This window comes from Nannospalax galili, unplaced genomic scaffold (genome assembly GCF_000622305.1).
Source record: "Nannospalax galili isolate Female #2095 unplaced genomic scaffold, S.galili_v1.0 scaffold249, whole genome shotgun sequence".
Taxonomy (NCBI): domain Eukaryota; kingdom Metazoa; phylum Chordata; class Mammalia; order Rodentia; family Spalacidae; genus Nannospalax; species Nannospalax galili.
Genome location: NW_008360307.1, coordinates 796,537 through 822,070, shown reverse-complemented (window position 1 = coordinate 822,070; position 25,534 = coordinate 796,537). Strand labels below are relative to the sequence as shown.

At 36.5% G+C, this 25,534-nt stretch overlaps 1 protein-coding gene across 1 annotated transcript in view; it reads right to left on the bottom strand.

Moving 5' to 3' along the window:
• Meox2 (mesenchyme homeobox 2) overlaps nt 1–23,172 on the bottom strand; it is a 73,138-nt gene extending 49,966 nt beyond the window's left edge. Inside the window, exon 1 of the mRNA XM_008824428.3 lies at nt 22,061–23,172. Within this exon, the coding sequence (XP_008822650.1) occupies nt 22,061–22,574 (514 nt within the window). The 5' untranslated portion in view covers nt 22,575–23,172. The remainder of the gene's footprint in view (nt 1–22,060) is intronic.
• Between the last annotated feature and the right edge of the window lie 2,362 nt (nt 23,173–25,534).

The following is a 25,534-nucleotide window of genomic DNA, read 5'->3' as shown; positions in this document are numbered from 1 at the left end:
TTCAAAGTTTTTCCATATCCTCTTTAATATCCACATTATGCAGTAACTGTGAATACTTTGGGTAATTTATTTAGATTTCTTCCTAAGATTTATAAAGAATGAAATCATTCCAAAAGATTTACGATCGAATGTACTGCATGTAAAAATTTCAAAGCACAATTCCTTTAAACCAATCAAGGCTTCTATAATAGAAAGCACTAACTCAGAAAACATTGCATGTTTCGCATTCTCACTGCCAAGTGGATGGCATGAATTTTGCAACAACAGAAGCCACAGAAGTCAAAGGCATCTAAACCACCTTTACAGATGGTTGAGGGGTATATTTTTATTTAATGTGTATGAGCATTTTCCCTAAATATATGTAAGTGCACCAAATGCCCATAGAGGCCAGAAGAAAGGGGTGGATCCTCTGTAACTGAAGTTGCTAATGATTGTTAGTGGCAATGTGGGTGCAGGTCCTCTGCAAGAGCAGCCAGTGCTCTTAACTGCTGAGCCATCTCTATAACACTAACTGAGGGTTATAAACAGTTCATGTAGACTAGCATAATGTTCATGCATACACATGTATAGCTCATTCACTGATCTACCCACTGATATAATGTCAACTTTCCTATTGAAGTTTTCAGGTACCAAGATTACACAGACATTCTTTCATGAAGACAAATTATAATTTCTTAAAAATATTAGTGATCTCTGAAAACCAATATAATAGTAAATTTGTTGATCATAGTTTTTGAATAGGAAGATCCAATGCTCAAGTATACAAATGTGTCTCATGATGAATTGTGTTCATGTTAATCAAGAGGACTGATCTTTTCTGTGTATGTTATATATTGCAAAACAATAAATTTGTTTATTTTATTTTTGATGATGCTGAGGATAAAACTCAAGACCTTGTTCATGCTAGGAAAGTGCTCTAACACTGAACTGTATCCAAGATTTAAATTTACTTTAAAAACATGTTCTAAGTTTGTATTTGTGTGTCCACCTTTGTTTTGAGAGCGGGTCTCCTACTGGCCTGGAACACACCAAGCACGCTAGGCTAGCTGCCAGCAAGATCCAGGGATCTGCCTGTCTCTTCACAGATTTCGGATTACAAACACACACCATCATGCCCAGCTTTTTTAAAAATGTGAGTTCTGGAGATCAAACTTATGTCCACATGTTTGCAAGGCAAGTATTTTAGCAAATGGGCTAATTTCCAAGCCCATAATCTTAAAAGAAAATATACAATCTAGTTAAAGGCTGGCACTATTGTAAACAATTATGTAGCACAAGACAGGCTAAGAGAAGAACTATTGTAAAGCAGGGGGTAAGCACTGGAGAAATGTAAGGCATTAGACACAAATTCCTGTCAGTCCTGAGCTGATGGCAGAATAAAATGGATCATCATTTGAATCTTCCCAAATATACTGCCTGTGCCTTTCAGTATATCTGCATAGGAAGTTTATTAAATCTTAGGATGAAAAATATGTCAGTTTAAATAAATATTTCACTTGCAATCAAGCACTTTTGCTATTAGTTAATTTTCGGTATTATGATAGAACAAATATAACCCACAGTACCTTGTGTGCCAAGAGTAAACAACTATGAAGGGGCCAGATTAATAGATTGCTCTGTTATTGAAGAACAACAAGTTGCTTATTTCTTACAAAAGCAATTTTACAAAACTGAAGAGGAACAGCAATATACCAGCCTTCCAAACTGACGGGTCATGGGGGACATGGTAAGATGCCTCAGCAGGTAAAGGAAGGTGTTTGCTGTGCAAGCCCAGAGGCCTAAATTCAGTTTCTTGAAACCACATAAATGTGGAAAGTGGGTCCAGCAAAAGCGAAAGACACAAACCTGCAAGTCTGAGGACCTAAGTTTGATTCCCAGGACTCACACAGTAGAAGGAGAGAACCATCTTCCACAGTTGTCCTCTGAATGTCACACAAATATCGTGGCATGTACTCTAAGCAAATAAATAAATAAACATAACTTTTTTTTCAAAAAGTGTAAGGATAAAATTGCCTCCACAAAGTTTTCTTCTGACCTCTATAAATATTCCTTAGTATGTAAACCCTCCTTAACACACAACAATAATAATAAAAATTAAGCTTCATTTGGGGATGTATTTTCAGGTTTCTTCTTTATGTCTGTTGATTTCCTTTATTGCTTTTCTATCTTCCTATCTGGAATGGCATTTTGGTTTCTTGTTGTCTTGAGAATTGTTGCCTTGTGAATTGCTAGGTAGAATGTACATACATTTACTTTAAAGGAACTCTTATTCTGAGTATGATAAATAATAATAAATATAAATCTGGAATTTTCTGAAAGCAAACCTACAAGCAAATAACACAAGCCCTCATTAATCTGTGAATGATGTTTACTGTTCAGTAGAGACACTGCTTTTTTAACTAAAGTTCTCATATGAAGATCAATTACCATTTGAGTCAAAGAAGAATACGAAGGTTTGAAGGAAGATTGTCTGGAGTTCACAGTAAGACAGGGCTATATAGTGGGCACCAGGCCAGCCTGAGATACAAGCCTAACATCCCCAAAATGATAAGTGGAGCATGAAATAAGTTAAAGATACCAGAGTTAACTCAGCTGGGGACTGTAAAATTTCTATCCTTTCCCTTTCAGATTACCCATGCTCCGGCCAACCAAGCTTTCTTCTTATGATGCCTTCCCCACGAGTTTCCTTCTTGGCTTAGTCACACACTTGTACTCAATGTTAGGGCTGAGGTTTCTATGAATTCCTGTCCTTAACGCTGTTTGCTGGATGTGGTGTCAGGTGTGGAGACCCCAGTATGCCTCTTGCATCTTGTATCCACTTATGAAATACTTTATCTTGGAGGATGAAACAAAAGTGACTTTTGTTTTCCTGGAAGTCTCTTGTTTCAAAGGACTCAAAAGTGATTTGTTTATTTCAGTGGAAATGGAGACCAGTCAGTGATGACAGATTTATTGGTTAAGTGGACATCACAAAAAAAGCACTTTCCCTACAGCTCAAGCTTCCTTCTAACCGCACTCTAAATGTTCAATATAATGTTATATATTTTGGCAAATCAAATCCATGCTATTTGGTGAGGTCACATTGGTGAAAGTATATGACCATTTTCAAATATACCTGGAGAAAAGAAAATGAATTACCACAAATTAGTTGGTTGTTGTTGTTTTCTTTTGGTTTTGTGTTTTGTTTGGAGGTTTTGCATTTGGGGGGAAGACAGGGTCTCATTATGTAACCTTGGCTGGTCTGGATCTTACTATGTAGACCAAGCTGTCCTTAAACACACAGAGATCTTCCTGTCTCTGCCTCCCAAATGCTGGGATTAAAGATGTGCACCTCTAGGCCCAGTCTTACTCCAAATTAGGATGAAAGAAAACAACCTGATGAATTGGTAACTATAAATGTATTTTGAAAATAATTGAAAGATTAATATAAATAAAAACATGGTGAATCATATTCAAGTAATATGTCTAATATTTAGTCTCCAAAAAGATCCTCATATTTCAGATTGTGAAATACTTTGAAGATCAGCAGTAGTGTAGATGTAATTGTCATTTTGCCATTGATGACATATTTTTAACATTCAAATTTAAGTAGGCATAAATACCAGAATGTTCTTAATTATTGCTCCTTAGTATAGGATCACTTTTTCTAAGAAACTAGTGCCATGCAGAAAGAGAATGCTCTCATCAGTGAGCATTCTATTCCTTCTAGATTTAATATAAAAGAGAACAGATGCTTAGTAGATCTACTTTCACAACACTCACTGTTGAAAGGGACCAGGATGGTCATCCTCAAAAGGAAAATTTTAGTTATCTGATATCTCTACCAAAAATACATGTAATTTTCAGAGTGAATTATATAAGGGGAATGAATGGAGTGCTATTGGAGGAAGCTTTATCTGCTGCTCTTAAGGTTGGTACTCTCACCTCTTCATTTTCCCTTCTTAAGACCAAATAAATGGCTTTGGTGGGTTTCAAGGTCCCTTTCAATTCCTTTTTTTAAATTTTTTAATTTTTAATATTTTATTTATTATTTTTATTTTATGTGTATGTGTGTTTTGTCTGCATATAGGTAAGTGCACCCGTGCTGTGCAATGTTGTCCTCGGAGGAGAGAAGAAGCTGTCAGATCCCCTGGAACTGGAGTTAACGACAGTTGTTAGCTGCCACGTGGGTGCTGGGATTCAACCCACAGGTCTTCTGCAAGAACAGTCAATGTTCTTAACCGCTGAGCCATCTCTCCAGCCCCTCCTTTTTTTTTTTTTTTTTTTTTTAATTAAGATATTGTAAGTATAAGTGAAGTTCCTTACATCTCAGCTATGCCCCTATTCTTGTATTAATGCTTTTGAATTAAAGTGTAGCCATTTTTTGTGTCATTTATTGCACCATTAACCTTGGTGCATGAGACCAAAGCATATTTAAATGGTAAAAAATAAGACGATGAAGAATATCCTAGGAACCGATTTTATTCACAATTCCAGGGTCCTAAATCATATCCTATATTTAATATCCTCATTATAGGATAAAGCCCCTTTCAAGGACCATGGTTTGTGGATTTCCATGTGTTCACTACCAAGGTGAGAGAAGAGGTGCACAAAGACAGTGTCATCCTTTTCCTAAAGCCTCATCACACTTCTGTGGCTATTTTAAAATCCTTTGGTGCATTAGTATATTTCTTATCACATTCACACAATCATTTGCTTCCATCTTTGTCTCACTCTTTATGTAGTAGACCTTTCAAAGAACAGAAAGGTGTCTATTTATCTCAGAGTACCCTCAAGACAGTACCTCAGTAGACATATATAGCAGTAGACATATACAGCAGACACGTTGCATGTAGAGAATTACAGTGCCAGGAAAACAGCTATTGAGTGGGTGTAGGCTGGAGTTACTGGGCTCAGACAGCTATGATTTGATTCTAATTACCTAATTGATAAAAAAAAATCCTTTTTTTTGCACTACGTTTTAAAGTTACTCAGTTTTTATTTTAAATGCTAATGCAACTTCCTAAGGTTAATAGGTGATTTTAAAGGAAGTATTTTCATTAGAAAATGTGAAATGAGATTGTTTGAAAAATATTTGGTGATGTATAGAGAAAATGTGAGAAAGTATTTATGTCTGACCAGAAAATATCACAACTACTTTGTGAGGAAATCCCTTAATAACATTCCATGTATGGCTCCTGTGCTGAGCAGCCTCCCCCTAGCTCAGCACCTCTTTAGATTACAGTTAAATTATGGATCCACTTTATTCTATCCTCTTTGAATAACACATTTAAATTTCCTATTGGTTTAGTTTGGCTCCCTCACATCCTGAGTTTTCAAGGTAACTGATTCAATGTGGTGCTCGGTGCTGGCTCTTACGTTACTTCACTTAGTAATGCACTCCAGTGTCTCTGGCAGAGATGCCTCACACCCATGGGGTATTTTTAAGGGGCTTTATGTAAAATGCAATACCTTTAAAATATTTTATTATTTTTACTTTTTTATGTGTGTGAATGTATTGCCTTCTTGCATGTAAGTGCACCCATGCTGTGCAGTGACCAAGGACCTCAGAAGGGAGTTTTGTATATCCTGGAACTGGAGGTTTGTATGGTTGCTAGCTGCCATGTAGATGCTGGGAACTGAACCCAGCAGTTAGTGCTCTTAACTGCTGAGCTATCTCTCTAGCCCCACCCCCCAAATGCACCATCTTATCTCTACTTACTGTGCCTGTGTAGAAAGCAGTAAGACAGATGGGATTAATGTAGACTACCACATCCACACATTTATCTACTAATGGCCACTAATAATATATGAGCAAAGTCTCAGTGTAAAAACGAACTCATAAATGTCAGTCACTGTAAACCAGTAAAATATTTTCCCCATCCTGCTACATTACCAATAAAACTTTACTACAAATTATATTTGGTCTGAACTTATTCCATTCCAAAAAATCTTTATAAAAATGATAGCTTCCTGGACAGTTACTAGTTTTGTGCTATACATACATACATAATATATATAATATATATGTGCATGTGTGTGTACACTTATATATCATGCTGTGCATGTTCCTCAGATAGATTAACAGTAATCACTAACATTTTTCTACATTTCTGTACTTTAATGCATACCCTCAATTCATAAATTTTAAAATGAATGGCCCAGAGATGTCTTTGCTAATGTCTAATATTAATATCGTCTTTTATACCACAAATTGCTAGCAGTTCAATCCTCAATTAATTCCCAATTAATCAGTATTAATGAAGAATTCTCAGGTGAATAGTCTGCTTCTGCGGTTGTGGCAGGTTAATTGAGTAACGTATGGCCTCAGCCCAGTCAGCCCAGATGTCTCAGAGTATAGATGTGGAATTCCCTATACTTCACTCTTCCTTGAATTTGCTCATTGCTAATGCCAAGACGAATAATTTACCTTCATTTTCTTTCTTTAAAAAATGAAAAATCTCCTCTAATAACTTCTGCTGTTTGTCAGCTACCTGACTTGCAATTTTGGAATTCAGACCAAAAATTACAAAAGAATAAATCTTTTGAGAGGCTTTAAAAGTTAATCATGCTATGTCATTAATTGTCACTGTCTGATTCTATTACGTTTTCATATTTCACCCCTGGAAAATCTAGCCTAGTTCCTGGCATGTTCCTCACCCTTTCCCAGAAAAATGTTCTCCTCCCTATTTCCCCAGAGGCTTTGAAGAATCTCCCTAGTTGACCTTACATTTTTTTAATATGCTTTTATTGTTTGCTTTCCCACTTCTTAAATTCTGATTTTTATAGACCATACCCTTTGTTATGTTGTATTTAAATTCATTTTGGCTGTATATTTATGGTTTAATGATTTAATATCTCTGATTCTACGTTTATTCTGACAACTGCCCAAATCCCTGGTACATATGATATGTTCAACTAATATGTAGTTTTCAGATACAACTAATATATTTTATTTCAATTAATATTTGATTGACAAAAGAAGCATTTATTTTTAAAAAGGCTTACGAGAAAATAATAATCTTTATTCCTTACTTTCAGATATGTTTGGACTTCCTGCAGTATTTGAATTCTTATGATCTTTCACTCTTACGTGATTCATACCCTCAATGCCTCTTCCACTAGTTAAATAACTAAATAATAAGTTAGGATTTTTGCCTTTTTCATAGGTTGAGATTTTCTATATTTGCACTGCCCAATACATGAGTCAGTAACCACATGTGGCTACTGAATACCTGGAATATAATCATCTGACTCTATTAATTGAATTTATTGTTTTTCTTGATTTAAATTTAAATCCCCACATGTAACTAGTGGGTACTCTACTATGTAACTTAAGAGAATATCTTGACCATTGGTGATAACCTCAGGTACACAATCATCTATTTCTTGAAACCCTACTATATGTTATGGAACAAACACACCTACCATTGTTCTCTTGGTGCTGAAAGGATAATATGTAGGTCTTTACACCCAAGAAATAAAGCTCTTCTGAACTGGTTGGTCTCTACTTGGGCTGTACTTTGGATTCACCTGTGAACTTTTTAAAAGATCCAATGTCTAGATAAAAATAAAACTGGAAAATTGTTTCAAAATAATTTATACAATGTGAAGAAAGTGAGGTGGAATAAATGAGATTGCATATGTCATGTGGAGATAAATAATTGAAAATAATGAATATGTAAAAATTCATTATACCACTCCCTCTGTTCTTTTAAGGCTAAAAATTTCTAAAAATAAAGTTAACAAATCCCACTTTTATATCATCTTGATAATAATCCTTGGAAATCAATATTTTTATAGAAATCTCTTATTTAAAAGCAACACCAATGAATGGTCTGAATAAAGTAATCTTATGAGGCCAGTGAGATGATTCAGCAGGTAAAGGTGGTTGCTCACATGCTTGAAAACCCGAGTTCAGTCCCTGAAACCCACATGGTGGAAGGAGAGAACCAGTCCCTGCAACTGTCCTGCGACCTCCACATGTGTATTACACATGGGGAGTGAGGGGAGATATTAAATAAGTGCAATTAAAAAAACGTATGATTCTCTTAACTTATTAACTAAGGGAAGTTATAAAATAGAATCAGCATCAGAGTTACAGATAACTTAATCAAAGAAAAATCTTGTTCAAAAATATTGTAACACCGCAGCGATTTTTTAAAATTCTCTGCAGAAATAAATGCTGACTTGCTTACACAAGCAGACTTACTGTTAACTTTCCTTTCATCAGATTATGACAGAGCTAAGAATCATGGGAGAGTCAACATTTTTAACTTGTGCTCCCCTCACCGTCAGTACCCCCTATCTTTCTACCCAGGTCACTGGTGTGGTCTCCTTTCAGTGTCCCAGTTCAGAATAATAAGTAGAATAATTCTACTGGTGGGGCATCATGGATTGAACCAGCACATTGTAGCAAGGTCCTCACTCATAACAGTAAATTTTAGCATCCTTTTTTTTCTTTTTGGTCTTTTTGAGACAGGATCCCCCTGCAGCCCCAGCTGAACTCACTATGTAGACCAGACTGGCCTTGAATTCACAGAGACTGCCCGCCTATGCCTCCCGAGTGCTGGGACTATAGGCGTGCGCCACCAGGCCTGGCTAGCATTCTTTTTGAGAAATTCAGTCAACTTAAAAATTTGAAAGTAACCAATTTTTCTTTTTCAAAACACCAACTACTTCACATACTAACCCTATGATGGACATACTTCTTACCACTAGCTGTAAATTTCTAGTAGCCTCAAAATAAAGAATTTTTAAAGATGGGATAAGTATAAAAAGCCAGTGTTCTCTATTATAATGTGAATCATTTAATATTCTTCACTTTTTCCAGTTGTCCAGTGATTTCAAGTTTTGTTTCAATTGTTTCTGTGTTAAATACTATGGTTAGTTTATTACGTGTAATCTCCCCCAAATCAGCAATCAGGACACAACAAGCAAACACACAGACTCAAAGAAGGAAAAGAACCCCTAACAATGCATAACTCTGCCAACAATGGTACTAAAATCTCGTGTCTCACCTAAAAGCACTGGAATTAGGCTTTCCTCTATTAGGTAACGGCAATTTAGGTTTGCTAAAGTAAATTTTTCAAAAACATAGACATCTTCCTTTTTAAAATATGGATGAGTTGGGGCTGGAGAGATGGCTTGGCAGTTAAGACCACTGACTTCTCTTATAGTGGACCTGGGTTCGATCCCCAGCACCCACATGGCGGCTATGAACTGTCCTTAACTCCAGTTCCAGGGGAATCGCAAGTCCTCTTCTGACCTCTGTGACAATGCACAACACAGGAGCACTCACATACATGCAGGCAATACACTCATACACATAAAGTAAAAATAATAAAAATATTTTAAAAAATATAGATTAATTGTGGTACACATTTTAATAAAAATATATTCATTTATTTCCCTATTAATTCATCCATAGGAACTATATCTCATGTCATCAAAGTTATTTCTCTTTAGAGAAATCCATAAATATCAGTAAGACAATTAAATTTAAACTGTATACTCATTCAGTTATTTGTTTTGTTTTGTTTTGTTGTATAAATAACTTTCAAGTTTTTTCTAGAAACCTGGAGTCGAAATCCCTCAATATATACTTCACTCATCTTTGGTGCAGAATTTCTATGCCAGAAATAGAATTTACCTAGCATTTTCACATATTTAACCCTATGATTGACATCACATTTGAAGAAAAAGATGTTGGGTCTCTGTGTTGTTTCGTACAATGCAGTGTAAGTTTCCAGTGACCTCAAAATAACTTTAAAATATGGGATAAGCAGAAACAGCAAACAATTGTAAAAAGAAGAATGATCCCTTAACATAAAACTAACAGCAACCAAAACATAGGTAGATAACCAGAGCTTTAATGATTGAGTTGAGAGATTATACATGGAAGGCTATCTGTTTATATGCAAACTATTATAAAAGGAACAGAGACTGTAAAATATAGAATATAACCGTCTTCTTGACTAACCCTGAGGTCCAGAAAAATCTTCCAAATAATTTTTTTAAAGTAGTCATGAATATGAATAGTTGTTAATATTTTGGAACATTATTTATAATTATGTTCCAAAGACTAACTAAAAGATAATTTTTCAGGCACATCCTCACTCTAAATAAACACATACATAAGTAAATAAATAAATATATGTGTCATCAGATTTTAAGAAAATTTGATTAGATACAAGATTCAGCACAGTCATCTGTAATATGCCTTTAAAGGACATTATTCACTCCTTGTCAAGGTTTATAACTGAACACCCATATTGTAAGTGCAGAATAATTTCAAGTTAATATAGAATTCCAAGAACAGGAATGACAGAGTTAAAATATTGTTGTATGCTGTGTAACTCAAATGAATGCTCACAGGATAATTACTTCAAGCATTCCTGAATAAATAACTAAATTAAGTCCAGGAGATAAGAAAGCAGAATAGAAAAGACCTAGCATTGAGCCATTTTGCCAGCCCAAATTGACTTTTGAATATAAGATATGGTTGCAAAAGAAAATACTATGAAATATTGAAACACAAAGAATGGATACTAACAAATTTTTCTTAGCATTCAGCACATGATTTGAACATAAATTATTAGTTTTAACCTGAAGAAAATAAAAATGTTTAAAAATGGATTTGGGTTATGTTGTGTATGTTGAAACACAGTGGCTGAACTCTGCATATAGGCCTAGTAGAAAAGGGGATATAATCAACTAAGATCATTAATATGAAGTCATCCTTTAATATAAATTTGGAATAGTTACTTGAATGTTCATCTAGATGGTAGAACACCTCCCTACATTGTTCATTTTGGTCCCAAGCATCACACACACACACACACACACACACACACACACACACACACTCACACACACACATACTCACATACACACACAAAGTAGAAGAGAACATTATCTATTTTTGGAAATAGAGTTATATTTAGACAAGAAAATATATGGAAAATCACCCCTATTTTGATATTTGTGTTTTGAAAGACTAGAGAGATTTAAGAATCTAGGACGTGCAAGACAGGTTGGTGTTGGTACATCACAGAAGTGATAATGTTATTGTATTCAGAAGAACAGGTGAATCTGGTGTTTACAGATTATCTGAGAGATTAGAGTGAATAAAAGAAGAAAGGATCAAGGAATGTGCCTCAGATTATAATACATACAAAAGCTAGTCAGTAGCAGCCCTGGAGAACTGTGGTTAATTCTCAAAATAAATAGAGACAGACTTTAGGGGGTGCTTTTTGTTTTAGCTATTTGCAACTTGCATTAAATACAAAAAGGCCAATATACTATAGCAAAACAGTATTTGACAAAATATACTTAAAGTAAAATTTTAAAACAGAAAACTAATTCACAAATGGGTACCCCAATAGGATATTGTTTATGTAAGCATGTCTCATTTATAGCAAAGCCCATGTGAACATTGCAAGATATGAAAAAGCATGCTGCACTATATCGTATGAGGCGTCAAAGATTCAATGCATTCTTTCCCTTACTACCAACAGCTACATCACTAGAATATTGAAGCTGAGAAAATTTATTCCTACCCATGTTCATAAAAGGGGGATGAGATGTGACCAAGGTACTTAACCATAAAATGAGATTCAGAGGCAGTTTATTTATGACCAATTAAAGTGTTTTGTCAAACTATATTCTGTTCACTCAAAAGCAACGAGTCAAAAATTCAAATGATCATGAAATGTATTTTTACTGGGAAGTCTAAGATCTCAAGATTTCAAAATACTCCTTTTTTAAATTTTATTTTCCTTGTAAGGGCTCCAGGGTGAAGTCGTGGAAATCAGCAACTCATTACTGGTTCAGAAGGATAGACATTACTTAACTTCACTGGGCACATCCCCTAACCTAAGAAATGCATTCACTGACCTGGGCAATGTCTTGGGTTCCTTCCAGTGTTACCATAGTCCTGAGTCTAAAGATTTTTCCAAACATTATAGATTTTGATGTACAGAGAACACTGAGAAAGAAGTCTTCTCTGAAATGAGAGGTAATGAGTTGTTTGAAGTAACCATGCCTTTCTGTCACTGCCATGTCATCAAGAATTTATTGTTTTTTTTCCCCTTTACCCTCTAATCTTCCCCTTTTCCCTCCAAGTTCTTTGTGGTCAAGCAGAGAAGCATCAGTCCACCTTGAACTTCAGTCATGGATCACCTTGCTGTAAATTCAAACACTCTGAAAGAAATGAAGTCTAATACTGTATATGATGTTACTATTTATTGTAAACTGTCAAAAGTCATCACATGTATGGATGGAAGATATTTCTAAAGTGCATTTCTGAATTATCTACATAATACAGTGGGCTTTGGAGAAGGAAGTAAAGTGAACGCAGTCCATCTCCAGCACTCCTGGTGTTGATGTTCTATGTTATCTTAATGTATGCAGTATTTCTGAATAATTTATTAACTATACACAAAAAACTGAATGAAACATTGTCTTTATACAAATTATCACCAAAATAAAAGCCACGTGTATTTTGTGTAATGATATATGGTTTTAGTAGCATTTTTCATGTTTGTCATTCATTAGCTCTCCAAATGGAGTTGTTAAAATAACAAACAGCTACAACCCTGCAATAAACTTTATAACAGTATGAAATATACAACCTACCCTCCTAGTTAACACAAAGGTGGCATTTCATTGTCATATTTGAATTCATTTAATTTGAACTCTGCCCTCTGGAATTAATTACTCACTATGAACTCTTTTGTGTGTGCATGTAGTACATGTATGTAAAACAGAAGTTTGTTCTTTTTTTTTCCCAATATACACTGCTTTTGAACATAAGATTTTGATGGAGAAATAGTAGGAAACACCAGAAAAAAGGAAGTAAAGATATTCCCAGAAAGGGGCTGGAGAGAAGGCTCAGTGATTAAGAATAGTGACTGCTTTTGCAGAGGACCTGGGCTCAACTTCCAACACCCACATGGCAGCTGACAGCCATTCATAACTTTGGCACTGTCTTCTGATCACCATCGACATTGCACAATTCAGATGTACTTGCATACAGGCAATACACTCAGATACATAAAGATAAAAATAATAAACAAAATATTTTAAAAAGAGATTCCCCAGGTAGAAGAGGCTGCAAAATGAAAATTTTGAAAACTGTAATGGCAACCCCAACTTGTTATATAACCTAGCTTAATTTGTCCTCTGTTTCAGGAAGATAGCATTAAACTTATTCAAGACACAATACAAAGTATTCTAAGTCTGCAGCAATAATTTAGACAACATCTCTTCTTCTTCCAAGATCTGTAGTAAAATAAATATAGATGCTATAAGTCAGAGATTCTTTTCAGAGGATGGACACCTAAAACATAACCTTCAAAGACAGGTAATAAAAGTAATATTTTCTGAGTCATTGCATGTTAATTCAGTTTAAGTTCTTGAAAAGAACTAAACATAAAGTTTTGTGGCTGGTCAATGGGTTGCATTGAGTGAAGAGCTACACAGGAATTTCGCTCTAGCTGTGTGTTCCCCATTTCTTTTCTCCATTTTCTTCTTTGTAGGTTTAATTCCTTTAGGTTGACTTTGGATTCTGTCAATCACAAGGCCCCTGTGCATGAGATTCTCCTTACATCTGACCAATAGGAGGCAAGAGAAGGAAATTGGAGGGCATGAAGACAGGTCGTAGGCTGATACTCGACCACCTGAGAGTCCAACATGTTCAGAAGGCCTCTGCCCTGATACTGTGGATGGATTCAGGAGAAGGTTCCCATGATTTGCCACCAGAGGTTTAATCAAGCTCCTGTTTTCAAATTATGAACAGATCATGGTGATTCATCTTTTCCCATTGCTTCTCTACTATATAACACACATCATTAAATCATCTTCAGGTCCATTTTGAATCATCCTTCGAGTACACCATCTATCTCCTTGTGTGTTACCCTGAGCAAAATTTATTAACTGACGGCCAACATGCAAACAAAGGAAACAGTTCCCACTTTTTTATGTTTCCCAAACATGTGCATCTCCAAAAGTAAGTTTGATAAAGCACCACTTCTTAAAAAGAAAAAAATCCTAGAAGAAAAAGTGTCAATTCCCTGAATTTTGAATGTGACTGTTGACAAAAATGGTGATTTTGGAAATGTGGGTGGTAGCAGCCTCCAGACGAGGATGCCTGAACTCCGTCTTTCCTGGCATCTCAGTCTGTCTCTAGAGTTTACATCCACATGCTGTCAAGTTTAATACTTCCAGACTCGTTTATATTTCACATGAAAAAAAAATATCCCACGTAAACACAGCTTATGGTTGGGGAGATTTTAATTGTTAAAAGCAGTAAACATATTGAGAGCTTGTTTTACTTGTGAAAATTTTTAAATAAGAGTGTTAACACTTGATTTCCATATACCCAGTGAGTCAGAAAGTACTGTTTCTATGGTCTGTAAAATATGAAAGTCATTTGTCAAGTTACTCATATTCTATAAATTCAAAGCTAATTTATTCAATTAGTGCCCATTGAGTTCTGGATAGTAAAACTTTATTTTCCTGGATTTTACTTCTTAGCTACTAATAAGCAAATCAATGATTTGTGAAGTATTCTTTGCATTATTTAGTTAATAAGAGTTGCTACATTGCTAATAAGAGTCCTATTGCTTGTGTTTTCACTCATTAAGAATACGTCTAAGTTTAGTTTTCTGGTTTTACATGCAGATAAGAATAATCACATCAACATTTACTGTGCAGCCTAGACAGTGCAAGAAGCCGCTTCTACAGACACCAAATGCATTTGCCACCTCAAGTTTATTGAGGTGTCGTTTCTGGCAGAGGTCTAAAGCTATATTTTCAAAGGATAAAATTCTAGACCTTTAAAATTCAACTGGCATCTGCCAACTTAAGTTGGGCCGTCCTATATGTCTGTTTCCTCCACGCCTGTGAAATGACTTCATCTTAATTGTTTTTGTGCCCACAGTCATGTAAGACAGTTCAGAATACTGTTTTTCTTGCAGTAGTGTGGAAATCTCTTGAAGTGTGTCGAGAATAATGAGCTAGAGGAAGAGAAAAACAAAAGACAACAAACCCTGCAGGGCACTTGGCAGGTTTAACTTTCATGACTATCAATTGATTACCAGTTCCAGCTTGCTGGAGTCTCCACGCAGCTGTGCATGCTACAAGCTTAGTACTTTATTTTGTAGAAAGAAACATTTAACACGTTGCTGCTTTTATGTAGAATCCCTGATTCAGGTTTACTACTATCAAGAAATCCAATTTTGAACTTTGTCTAGCTGTTAATATTTTGTATAAATGCATTATTTTAATTAGGGCTACAGCACTGACCTAATTCAAGACCTTGCCCATTACACTTTTTTTACAATTGGACTTTCTACTAAAATACAACTAAAAACAATGAAAATTAAAGCCTTCAATCCCAACACCATACAAAATTGTAACACCCCACTCTCCTAATTTTAATCAATATACCCTACATGAACTAAATTTAATTAACACATTTATGAAAAATTAAAAGTGGCATCATTCGAATTTAAAGCTTAATAAATAACTGAAAAATTTTATGTTATTGCCTAGTAAACATGCTATATTTTTCGATTAAAGTCAAAATTACAGATTTAAAATTTAAGTCTCAGCATTTGCAATTCCTTAGATTCATCAATCTTTTAAGTAAAAGCTAAATTTTAAAAAATGAAATAGCAGCAATATGCAATTTAAAAATAATATACAAATCTTATAATCTACCTAGAATAGAAAAACTCAATAGATTATATTTTAGAGATCTTTCATCTATTCCACACAAATCTTTTCTAAAACTGTATAGTTATAATATAACTTTTACCTTTTCATTTTTCTTCATATGTAGGCATTAGAGAACAACACACACTTAAATACTTTTAGAAGTCTTGTAAATCAAAAATGCCAATGTACAGCACACAATTTAGGGAAAGTAATGTATACATTTAACACTGTGTTTAAATGGAAAATATCAATGTATGATACATAAAATTTTATGAAAAATGGGATACTTTTGATTGCTAGTTTATATTTTCACATTTAGAGGAAAATTAATAACTAACTCAATTGATTTAACACTAAGCTAGCTTTGTGATAATCAACACATATGTGAAAATATTTAAATAAAATATTCAAAAGCATAAAAATAATATCTTAAGGTTTAGATATATGGATCTGTAAATATGTTATTGATTGGTTCCTAAATTTGTATGCTGAGGCATACAAGATGGCTCAGTTGATAAAGAGATTTGCTATGCAAGTCTGGTGACCTGAGTTCAATTTCTGAAATCCATATAAAGGTGGAAGGAGAGAACTGATTCCCAAAATTTTTCTCTGATCCACCATATATGTATTGTGGTACATGCACCAACTCATATATATCATGCGTGTACACATACACATACACAAATAATGAAATAAAAATTTAAAATAAAAATTTACATACTATGGAGAACAATTTTTGTGAAGGGAAAAAATTCTCCTCTGCTTTTAGAAAGCAAGTAAAATAGGAAGACGCTTTAGAGAAAAGGATACCAGATTTAGAAAAATTCTGTCTTGAAATAGGCAATGCTTGTGATGCATATGAAAGTCCTGGGCCTTTGTGGCCATTTTATTGAATAAGAGAGAAATATTCCATAAGGATGAATTCTGAACCTCATTGATGATTGTGACTTGAGTAGTGTTGTTTGTTTTGACATTACTGTGTACTGTTACTCCTTAGTTATTTGAAGACATCAGTTCAATACAGCTATTCAAAACAACATAAATAGAAACAGTATGACAAAAAGAGAAAGATGTCAATGCTTTGCTGTCTTTATATACTTTAAACCTGACCATAATTAACCTCAGCCTTCATTGACTACAATATATAATATATACAAGAATGGCATTGCATAAATATGCTAAATACAAACTATCTCCTACCTATTTCAGTTTCTAACTTGAGGATTTGCATCTGGATTGTATTTCTCTCTTTAATCTGTCTTTTTAAAAAATTCTAATCATTGGAATAAGTACATAATACCATGGACCACAGGACAAGCAATTTAACTGGTGGGTGAAGAATTAGGACTTCCTGTGTTATGATTGGAATCAATGAGGGAAGAGTGCACTGTTGACATTCTGACTTCATATAATAACTTCCCCACAAAAATGTTTTTATTATAAAAAACACCTTGACAGATAAGGAAATTTGAGAGAAATTGAAAATATGAGATAACCATTTGAGAGAGTTAAATTAACTATAACTATTAAATCAGCAAATGTGAACACATTCTTACACATAATTTACTTTGTAATATATTAATTTCTCTATCCTTACGTTAATCAGTTATTGATATTTGCAATTTTACAGCACTGCTCAAAAATATGTTTTGAAGTTGTAGGTATAAATTAATGAAAGAATGTAGCTTAAAACTAAAAATGCTGTTGTATTTTTTCAGTTGAAATAAAAATAGTAAAAGCATGAACATATTTGGTGTTTCAAGCTGCCACTTTAAATATAGTAAACCAATAGTTAAACACACATAATATTGCCATTGCAAGTATATGTAACAGGATTATTTGTGCAGACTTTTAATTAATAACAAATCTGTTATTAATTCATAGATGGACATTTTTCAAATGAGAAAAGTAATTCTTCAATTATAAATGGAATTAGTCTCCCAAGTTTACCCAAGTCTAACAAAAAAGTATAAGCTCTTTTCTACTTATTTTATATTTGAAATTATTTTCTTGGAGAGATTAGACCTTATAATAAATATAATTACACTCTTTACCACTAGGATGAAGGTTTTATGTTTTCAAATACAGAAGGAAAACATGAATTGGGAAAACACTGGGTTTTAGTTGTTTATTAATATAAGTTAGCTTACAAGATATCAACGTGATGGTTTTCACTAATAACTATAAAAAAGTGAATGTGGAGCTGGAGAGATGGCTCAGTGGTTAAAAGCACTGACTGCTCTTTCAGAGGACCCGGGTTCGATTCCCAGCACCCACATGGTGGCTACGAACGAACCGTCCTTAACTCCAGTTCCAGGAGAATCTGCAGCCCTCTTCTGACCTCCACGACATTGTACAACACGGGTGCACTCACATATATGCAAGCAATACACTTATACACATAAAATAAAAATAATAACAAATATTTTTTTTTTAAAGTGAACGTTTTACGTGTGTAACATCGGGTTTTAATGTAAGTTAAGGTGAATGCCGCCATTCCTTTCATTGGATGCTTTTCCCTTTTAAATAAATTAAAAAGAAAGAGATTCATGCAGAGCTCTTTACTTTTACTCCTTTTTCTTATTTGCACCCTTCCATTCAATGCTCACTCTCAAGCTTAAAGCCCTTAATCAAAGAAAATTCTGATCTTGACTTTGAGTGCAGTTATCTGAGAGCACTCATGTAGCTCAATGATGCCTATAATATTTTATGTTAGGTCACCATTTAGGAATATTTGCACTTAAAATTAAATTACCACTTCAGAAAAAGAATAAAAATGCTATTTTTGATATTATAGTTCAGAGAGATTTAAACTGCCCAAAATTCTCCTGGATCTTTGAGATGTCAATGGATTATATTTTATTCTAAAGAAAATGCCGAAAAACTACAAATCAGTAACATAGACATGAACAACAAAGTTGCTTTGTTTTTCATTTCAGAAATTTCCAGAAAAAAAAAATCACAGTATAATATCAGCCTTGGTTTGGAGTAAAATTTATTCCAGACTTAACTTCCAATATATTTTAAATATAATACTTGTCCTTCTGTATACTTATGTACATAGGCTGGCATCATTTGAAAATAAATATTATGTGATAAAATTGCCATAAAGAAAATATTTGTCATTTTATGAGAAATCAGTATGAGTCAAAGCCTAAATCACTCTCCACATTTTCATGATTTTGGAGAGGCAATGTGCATATAAATTTAATCTTTAAAATAAAAAGTACTTATTTTCACTAAACTGAATAGAAAATGCTTATATATTTATGTTGTATATTAACTGCATAAAAATGGAAGTTATATTAAGTTCAGCAATTTTTCACAGAAATTGATGCTTTTATGCCTACTACTTCATTGCTTAGAAAATAATCTAATATAATTGAAATCAAGAAATTCACAGCATTTCTAGACAGTTTTCAGAATCTCCTGCTTTGTATCTTGTATCGATTGCTTTAACTACAGTTGTAAAGTTCTGACTTTTAAGAGTCCCTTTGAAGGTGTGGCAGATGTTGGCTTTACCAACACTGTTGGAAAGTATAGCTGCCTCAAAGTTTTGAAAATGTGTAAAACATAAAAATGATGTTGTGTTTTTCTAATAAACTAGGCTATTTTCAATTGTTAATAAATTATAATGGAAGACTCTAGTCTATAAGTATTTGCTTCTCTACCACTTAGCTTTGAGATGCTGTGTACATTTATTTTCATGAGTGTGTGTAGAATAGAAATACTGTAAAAGGTTACATATTGTAATCCTAGTATTGTTAGCATGGATAAAAATATAAGGTTTATACGCATGTTGGTTATTTATCTGTGTTATCTAGTACTTAAATTTCTATAAGAAATTAACTCAGTCATCATATATGCACTGGATTAGATGCAAAGTTATAGAGTATGGATTAGATGCATTGCCATAGATATAGATAACCATATGTATTCTCAGCTATAAATACATAGTGATTGCAAAATACCTAAAAATATAAATTGTCTCTACTATGCATTTCGTGATTTTTCATCTGATATTTTTTAAAACTTAAGTTACATGATATTAATTTATTTTTGGAGGAATGGTGAAATACTAAAACTATGCAATAATAAGACATTTGTGTTAATTATATAACTGGACAATAACTATCTCTATGGTGTTTTAGTCTCTGATAGATCAAAATGTTCTCATAATAGTTGGAAGTGAAGGAACCTTGAAATGAACATTCACTGTGAAAATGAAATGCTTTATCATCAGTACAGGAGAAAGACAGCTTGGATTTAAACTTACCTAAAGATCGAATAAATATTATCTCAGACCTTGAAATTGACAGTATGAGTTTTATTTTCATTAAATGTAGCCAAATAATTTATTACTCATTTTTAACATCCCATCCATTAAAACACTCATTCTAAGTCCCAGGGATTTAGCCTTTGTAATGATGAGTTGCATTTTCCACTTGTGTTGATGCTTTATGAACAGATACAACTTACTGTGTTTCAATACACTAAAATGAGCTTCAGTGAAAATAAGCTTTATTTTTCTGTATGGTTATTTCCACTGGTATAGGGGATAACTACTATTAGTCCATTTTAAAGACTTTTTTTTTATTAAAATAACAGGGCCATCAGTTTTTGAATCCCACTTTCTCTGCTTCCTCAACCAAAAATAACTTGTGCCTGAACAAAAAATTCCATTCGTGTAAAGAATCTTTAGAGCACCCGTTCAGTTCAGAAACATAAGAACCAGCCCACCACATAGCTTCTCATAGTAGAAAGAAAACTAACAGGGCTTCTAGTACTTCCTCAAGTCGGTTACCAACCAACTGAGACTCTCCAAATGTTTCTCTTCATCAAGCGCAGTCTGGGAAATGGTGTTTCATTCTAATACCTTCTTCTTAGGAACCTTTTCAACTATCTTAAAATTTCATTTATAGCTAGCAATATCCACTGAAAAAGGATGATAGCGCTGGTAACTTTCTTAGATACGAACCCATTTGTGATGGAGCATTAAAGTCCAGTTTTGACCTTGGAAAGTAAATGTTCAGCTTTGAGATTGTGATAAAGAATTCACCCTATACCAACTCTGAGGAACATAGCTGCCATTCTGTAACAAATCCCGAAATATACAGTCCAGTTTCTGTCTTTGTATAGCATAGTGCCTAAAACCTTTTTGAAGAATAAAGTTTAAAACAATTATTCAAACTAATATTTAGGATTATATTTTACTCTTAAACAAATTACGAGAAAGATTAGAAATATGCAAATGTTTGTTAAATAAATGACATCTTCCAAAAATAAGCAATCCAAGTTGCCCCTTAACTGTAAACACAAAATTTTTTAATTGTGAAGTGTCTTTACATAAAGCTGAGGGTTTCAAAGTGTTGCCAGGAAATCTTTCAGTTTCTTTGGATTGCTACAATGTACTGGGAACTGCACCTTTAGGCCAGTGAGTTTGCAAACACTCGCCTTTGGATGTGCTGGTCAAGTTTTCCGCATGCACAGTGCCTTCTCTGTCACCCAAGCGCATCTTCAGGCAAAAGGGGGAAGCAGTACTGTTATGGAGATGCTGTTCACGTCCCAGTCCTTGTCCAATTACTACTTAACCGAGAAAGGATTTTATTTTCCACTTTTGAAGCTTTTTTTTCTCTCCTTAGATTAGCATCACATGAATGCTATCATTAAGACTGATCTTTTCTCGAGCCCCATTCATTTACAATCCTCTGATACATTCCTTCAAAAAGTTCTAAATTCCTAGATAATGCGCTTTTTTTCACCAAATAAACGGACTTTAAAAAAATCATTTGGAATAGGGTGCTATTTAAAGAATTCTGAAATCAGAATGTTAAAAAATAATAAATTATTTTTTCTCATGCACTTTGCCAAGTTCCCCTGCAAGTTCCAAATATTGTGCAACAATTTGGAAAGTCGATTAACGATGGGAAAAGTTCTGCCACTGGGGGTCGGGAATTTGCAAGGAAAAAGTCAAGGAGAGACACACGCACACATGCACGCCCAGTGGATGCTAAATCCCAGAGTGCACACCCTTCCCGACGCCTGCATGGACCGTCACGCTTTTCAATCGATTTCACATACTGTCACTTGCCTTTTTTTCACACTCTCTGGTAAACTAGTTTGGGACCTTGGAGGACTTAAAAGGCGGCTGGTTGTATGTTACCCTTAAGGGAAGCACGTGCCCCCAAATTACAGTACCAAAGCTGCCCCGCAGAATTTGACCACCAGGAGCCAGGAAGGACAAGATGTTTCTCATCTGACCTGTCTTCTCACGAAGTTGGGAGAAACTTCCCTGGCATCTCCCCGCCCCCTTTGCAGCCCCCGCCACTCTCACTTTGGGTGTTTTGCAGGCGCTTACCTGAGCTGTCGCTCTTCCTCTTGGTGCCACTTCTCTTCTCCACCTCAGCGGGTGACAGCGCTTGGCGGCCGTAGTCCCCTGGTGCGCATGCGGCGCCGGTCGGGGTGCTGGAGCCCAAGCTTGTTGAATTGGAACACAAGACCGGTGGGCTGCTCCCCAGCTCCGGGGGCCCTCCAGAGTCCGGCTGCAGGCAGAGGCTGTGCCGGGCCGCGTTTGGTGGGGAGGACATCTGCGGGAGGTGCCAGTTGGTTTGCAGAGCCTGGTGCTGTTGCTGCTGGTGATGATGGTGGTGGTGATGGTGGTGGTGGTGGTGGCCCCGGTGATGCTGGCTGGCAAACATGCCCTCCTCGTTGGGGTATCCCGCTATAATGCAAGATGAGGAGGACGTGGAGAGTTCGGGATATGACATATGGTCAGATCTTCCGTGGAGGGCCAGAGAGGACTGGGAAAACGGGTGCAATCCTTGCGCCGTGGCGTGGGGGCTGCGCAAGCAGCCGAAGAGAGGGTGTTCCATGGCATGCAAGTTTCAGCTTCCCGGCAGAAGACTTCAAGAGGATCCCAAAGTCCACCAAGCTCTGTTACTTTTCACTGGAAATCCTATGACTCTTCCCCCCAACTCCCAAAGTAAGAGTCGCGAGTTTGTGCAAGCTGGGCAGATCCGGATCCTGAGCCCCAGCGCCTAGGCTAGTCTCCTTCACATCTAAACAGTGGGACCTGGAGGAGCTTCCCTCGGAGCTACTCAGATGTCAAGTGTGGGAGAAGTGGAAGCCAAAAGAAGGTGGTCCCAGAGAACTGCTTTTAGGGGGAAATGGCTCTGAGAGGTTATAAATAGAGTGTAACGTGAGCTGGGGGCTGGCTTAGGCGCCCAGCGCTGACCACATGCAAACTCCCTCCAAAACTCCCGCTCAGCCTGCTCCACCACGCGCTCCACTTCCACTTCCCAATAGCTGGCGGGACAGAAGTCGCATGTCCACGCCCGGCCTGCTCTGACAACCGCCGGGACAACCAGTGGCACGCCGGGCGCCTCAGTCCCACCCTGCCACCTCGCCCCGTTTCAGCAAACTGCGGATGGCCAGCCTCACTGCGACTCCCAGCAGCCCAAACTCCGCACCCAGTGCCCCAACCCTCACGTATTTCTCCGGAAATATGATCTGTCACAGCTTTATGGGGAACTGTCACCTGCTGGAAAGCCAGGAGCGCGTCCTGCCCTTGAGGGGCACAGAGGATTTTTTTTAGGGGCCACGGGAAAGATGGGAGCTAGTTTGGAGCTCTCTAGGAGTTTTTCAAACTTCGTGACTCTCAATTTGAGGAAGGACTGGGGCGCGGTTTTTGTTTTTTGTTTTTTGTTTTTTTTCTGGGTGTCTGATACATGGGTTGTTAAAGGACTCTGACGCCAGGTCGGAGGTTGCAGGGCTGTGCATCAGGGATAACACAGAGGGGTACTTTGTGTATAAAGGAGAGGGACGCTGTGGGGTGACTAGATGGAAAACGTAAGCCAGAGACCAACGTGAATTCAGGCGCCCTGGCATCACACTAGTGTCATGCCAAGTGACATCCCTCTTCCTCTGCATTCCGATCCTCCTCCACCCCAACCCTTCCTCTTTCAAGGTCTGGCTCAATTTCCTACCCACATCTGTGGACTGAACTTTCAGGGATACGGAAATTTCAGAAGCAATGGTGTCCCTCTTCCATGAGAAGCACACTTGCATCCGCCTCACCCTTCAAGAGCCAATTCAACCCCTTCATTTCCTTCCAGAAACTCTCCTTCTTTGCTTTCCTCTGCTGATCGCATCCTGTTCCTTCTTCACCACTGTTTTCTTTAAGAGGGCAGTTAGCATTCTCCCAGAGTTCCCAGTTCTTGGGCGCTTCAGGTCTCCAGGTTACAATTTGCACCCCTGGTAATGAGTTACAAAACTTGCCACCTGTGAATTTGTGAGCATGAGGGCTGGGCTTTAATATAGCCCTTGGCTTGGAGTGCCACAGGGTCTGCCTGAGGCTTAGTTGTTTACCCTTAACAAGCAACATGGGCTGAGCTGTAGGAAAGTCAAAGTTCTGGGATGTGTCTATCAGGATGCCTACAGTCGCCCCATGCAGGGATTTGATTATGCCACCACATTGTCCCTTCCTATGTTCATTGTCTCGGTGATCAGAAGATGATGACGAAGTCTTGCTGTTTTCTTTAAGAGGGCAGTTAGCATTCTCCCAGAGTTCCCAGTTCTTGGGCGCTTCAGGTCTCCAGGTTACAATTTGCACCCCTGGTAATGAGTTACAAAACTTGCCACCTGTGAATTTGTGAGCATGAGGGCTGGGCTTTAATATAGCCCTTGGCTTGGAGTGCCACAGGGTCTGCCTGAGGCTTAGTTGTTTACCCTTAACAAGCAACATGGGCTGAGCTGTAGGAAAGTCAAAGTTCTGGGATGTGTCTATCAGGATGCCTACAGTCGCCCCATGCAGGGATTTGATTATGCCACCACATTGTCCCTTCCTATGTTCATTGTCTCGGTGATCAGAAGATGATGACGAAGTCTTGGAAATTGCTTATGGGATTAATGGGTACAGGACCTGGGCTAGACATCTGGTTTAAATTAGGAAAAAAGTATTGATTAATCTCAGAAGGGTGTCCCCGAGGCAGAGGGTTTCCCTTTGCCTGTCTTTCTGGCTTAATCTGTTGCTCGGTTCTTTTAAGAGGTGTTCCAAAATAGTGACTTCAAATAAACCTTCACTTTGTGTGAAAGACCGAATTCTTTTTCAAGTCTTAGAGACAGGGTGGAATGGAGGTTGATCAGTAATTCAGAGATTTGTAAGCGCTGCTTTCTTTAACGGAAATTGAGCCCTATTTTGAGGGAAATTAGTTTTGCAGACTTCGTTAGAAAAAAAAAAAAACTAAAACTAAAACTTTTGTTCACCAGCTGCTCAGCTTTTCAGTTTGAGTCTGAGCTGGAACCTGCCGCAAGTCCTTGACGGTAAGGCTTTCTTTGCCGGCATTTTGGAATCTAATATTGTTTTAAACTTCAAAAAGGGGTGCTGGATATACTTCAGGGTGCATGATTACTGAAGACTTCAGGCGCCAGCAGGTCAGCATTCAGGACTTAAATCTGAAGACTTTTTCTTCCTGCCTGTCCTCATGCCCTTGGCTCTTTAATAATTAAAATAGAAAGGGGGTGGGGAGATATATTCCTCCTGTAACTGTGGAATGTATTTTGAAATTTCATTGTGTTTATGGTTTAAGTGTGTGCTCTGATATTTAACATTGAGATCCAAAGAGCAGCACTAACCTTCTTTAACTCATGGAACACCTCAATGGATGCTGGGTTCTGAAAGTATTAAGGTTTTATTCAAACTGAAATTTAGGCAACCACCTCAATAAACACAATCAGAAATATTTGCATGCTATAAGTACCATCAGCTAGTAACAGTGTAAGAAATGTCAGACAAGATAGAAGAAAAGGATACCTCATCAGCAGAAAAAGGTTT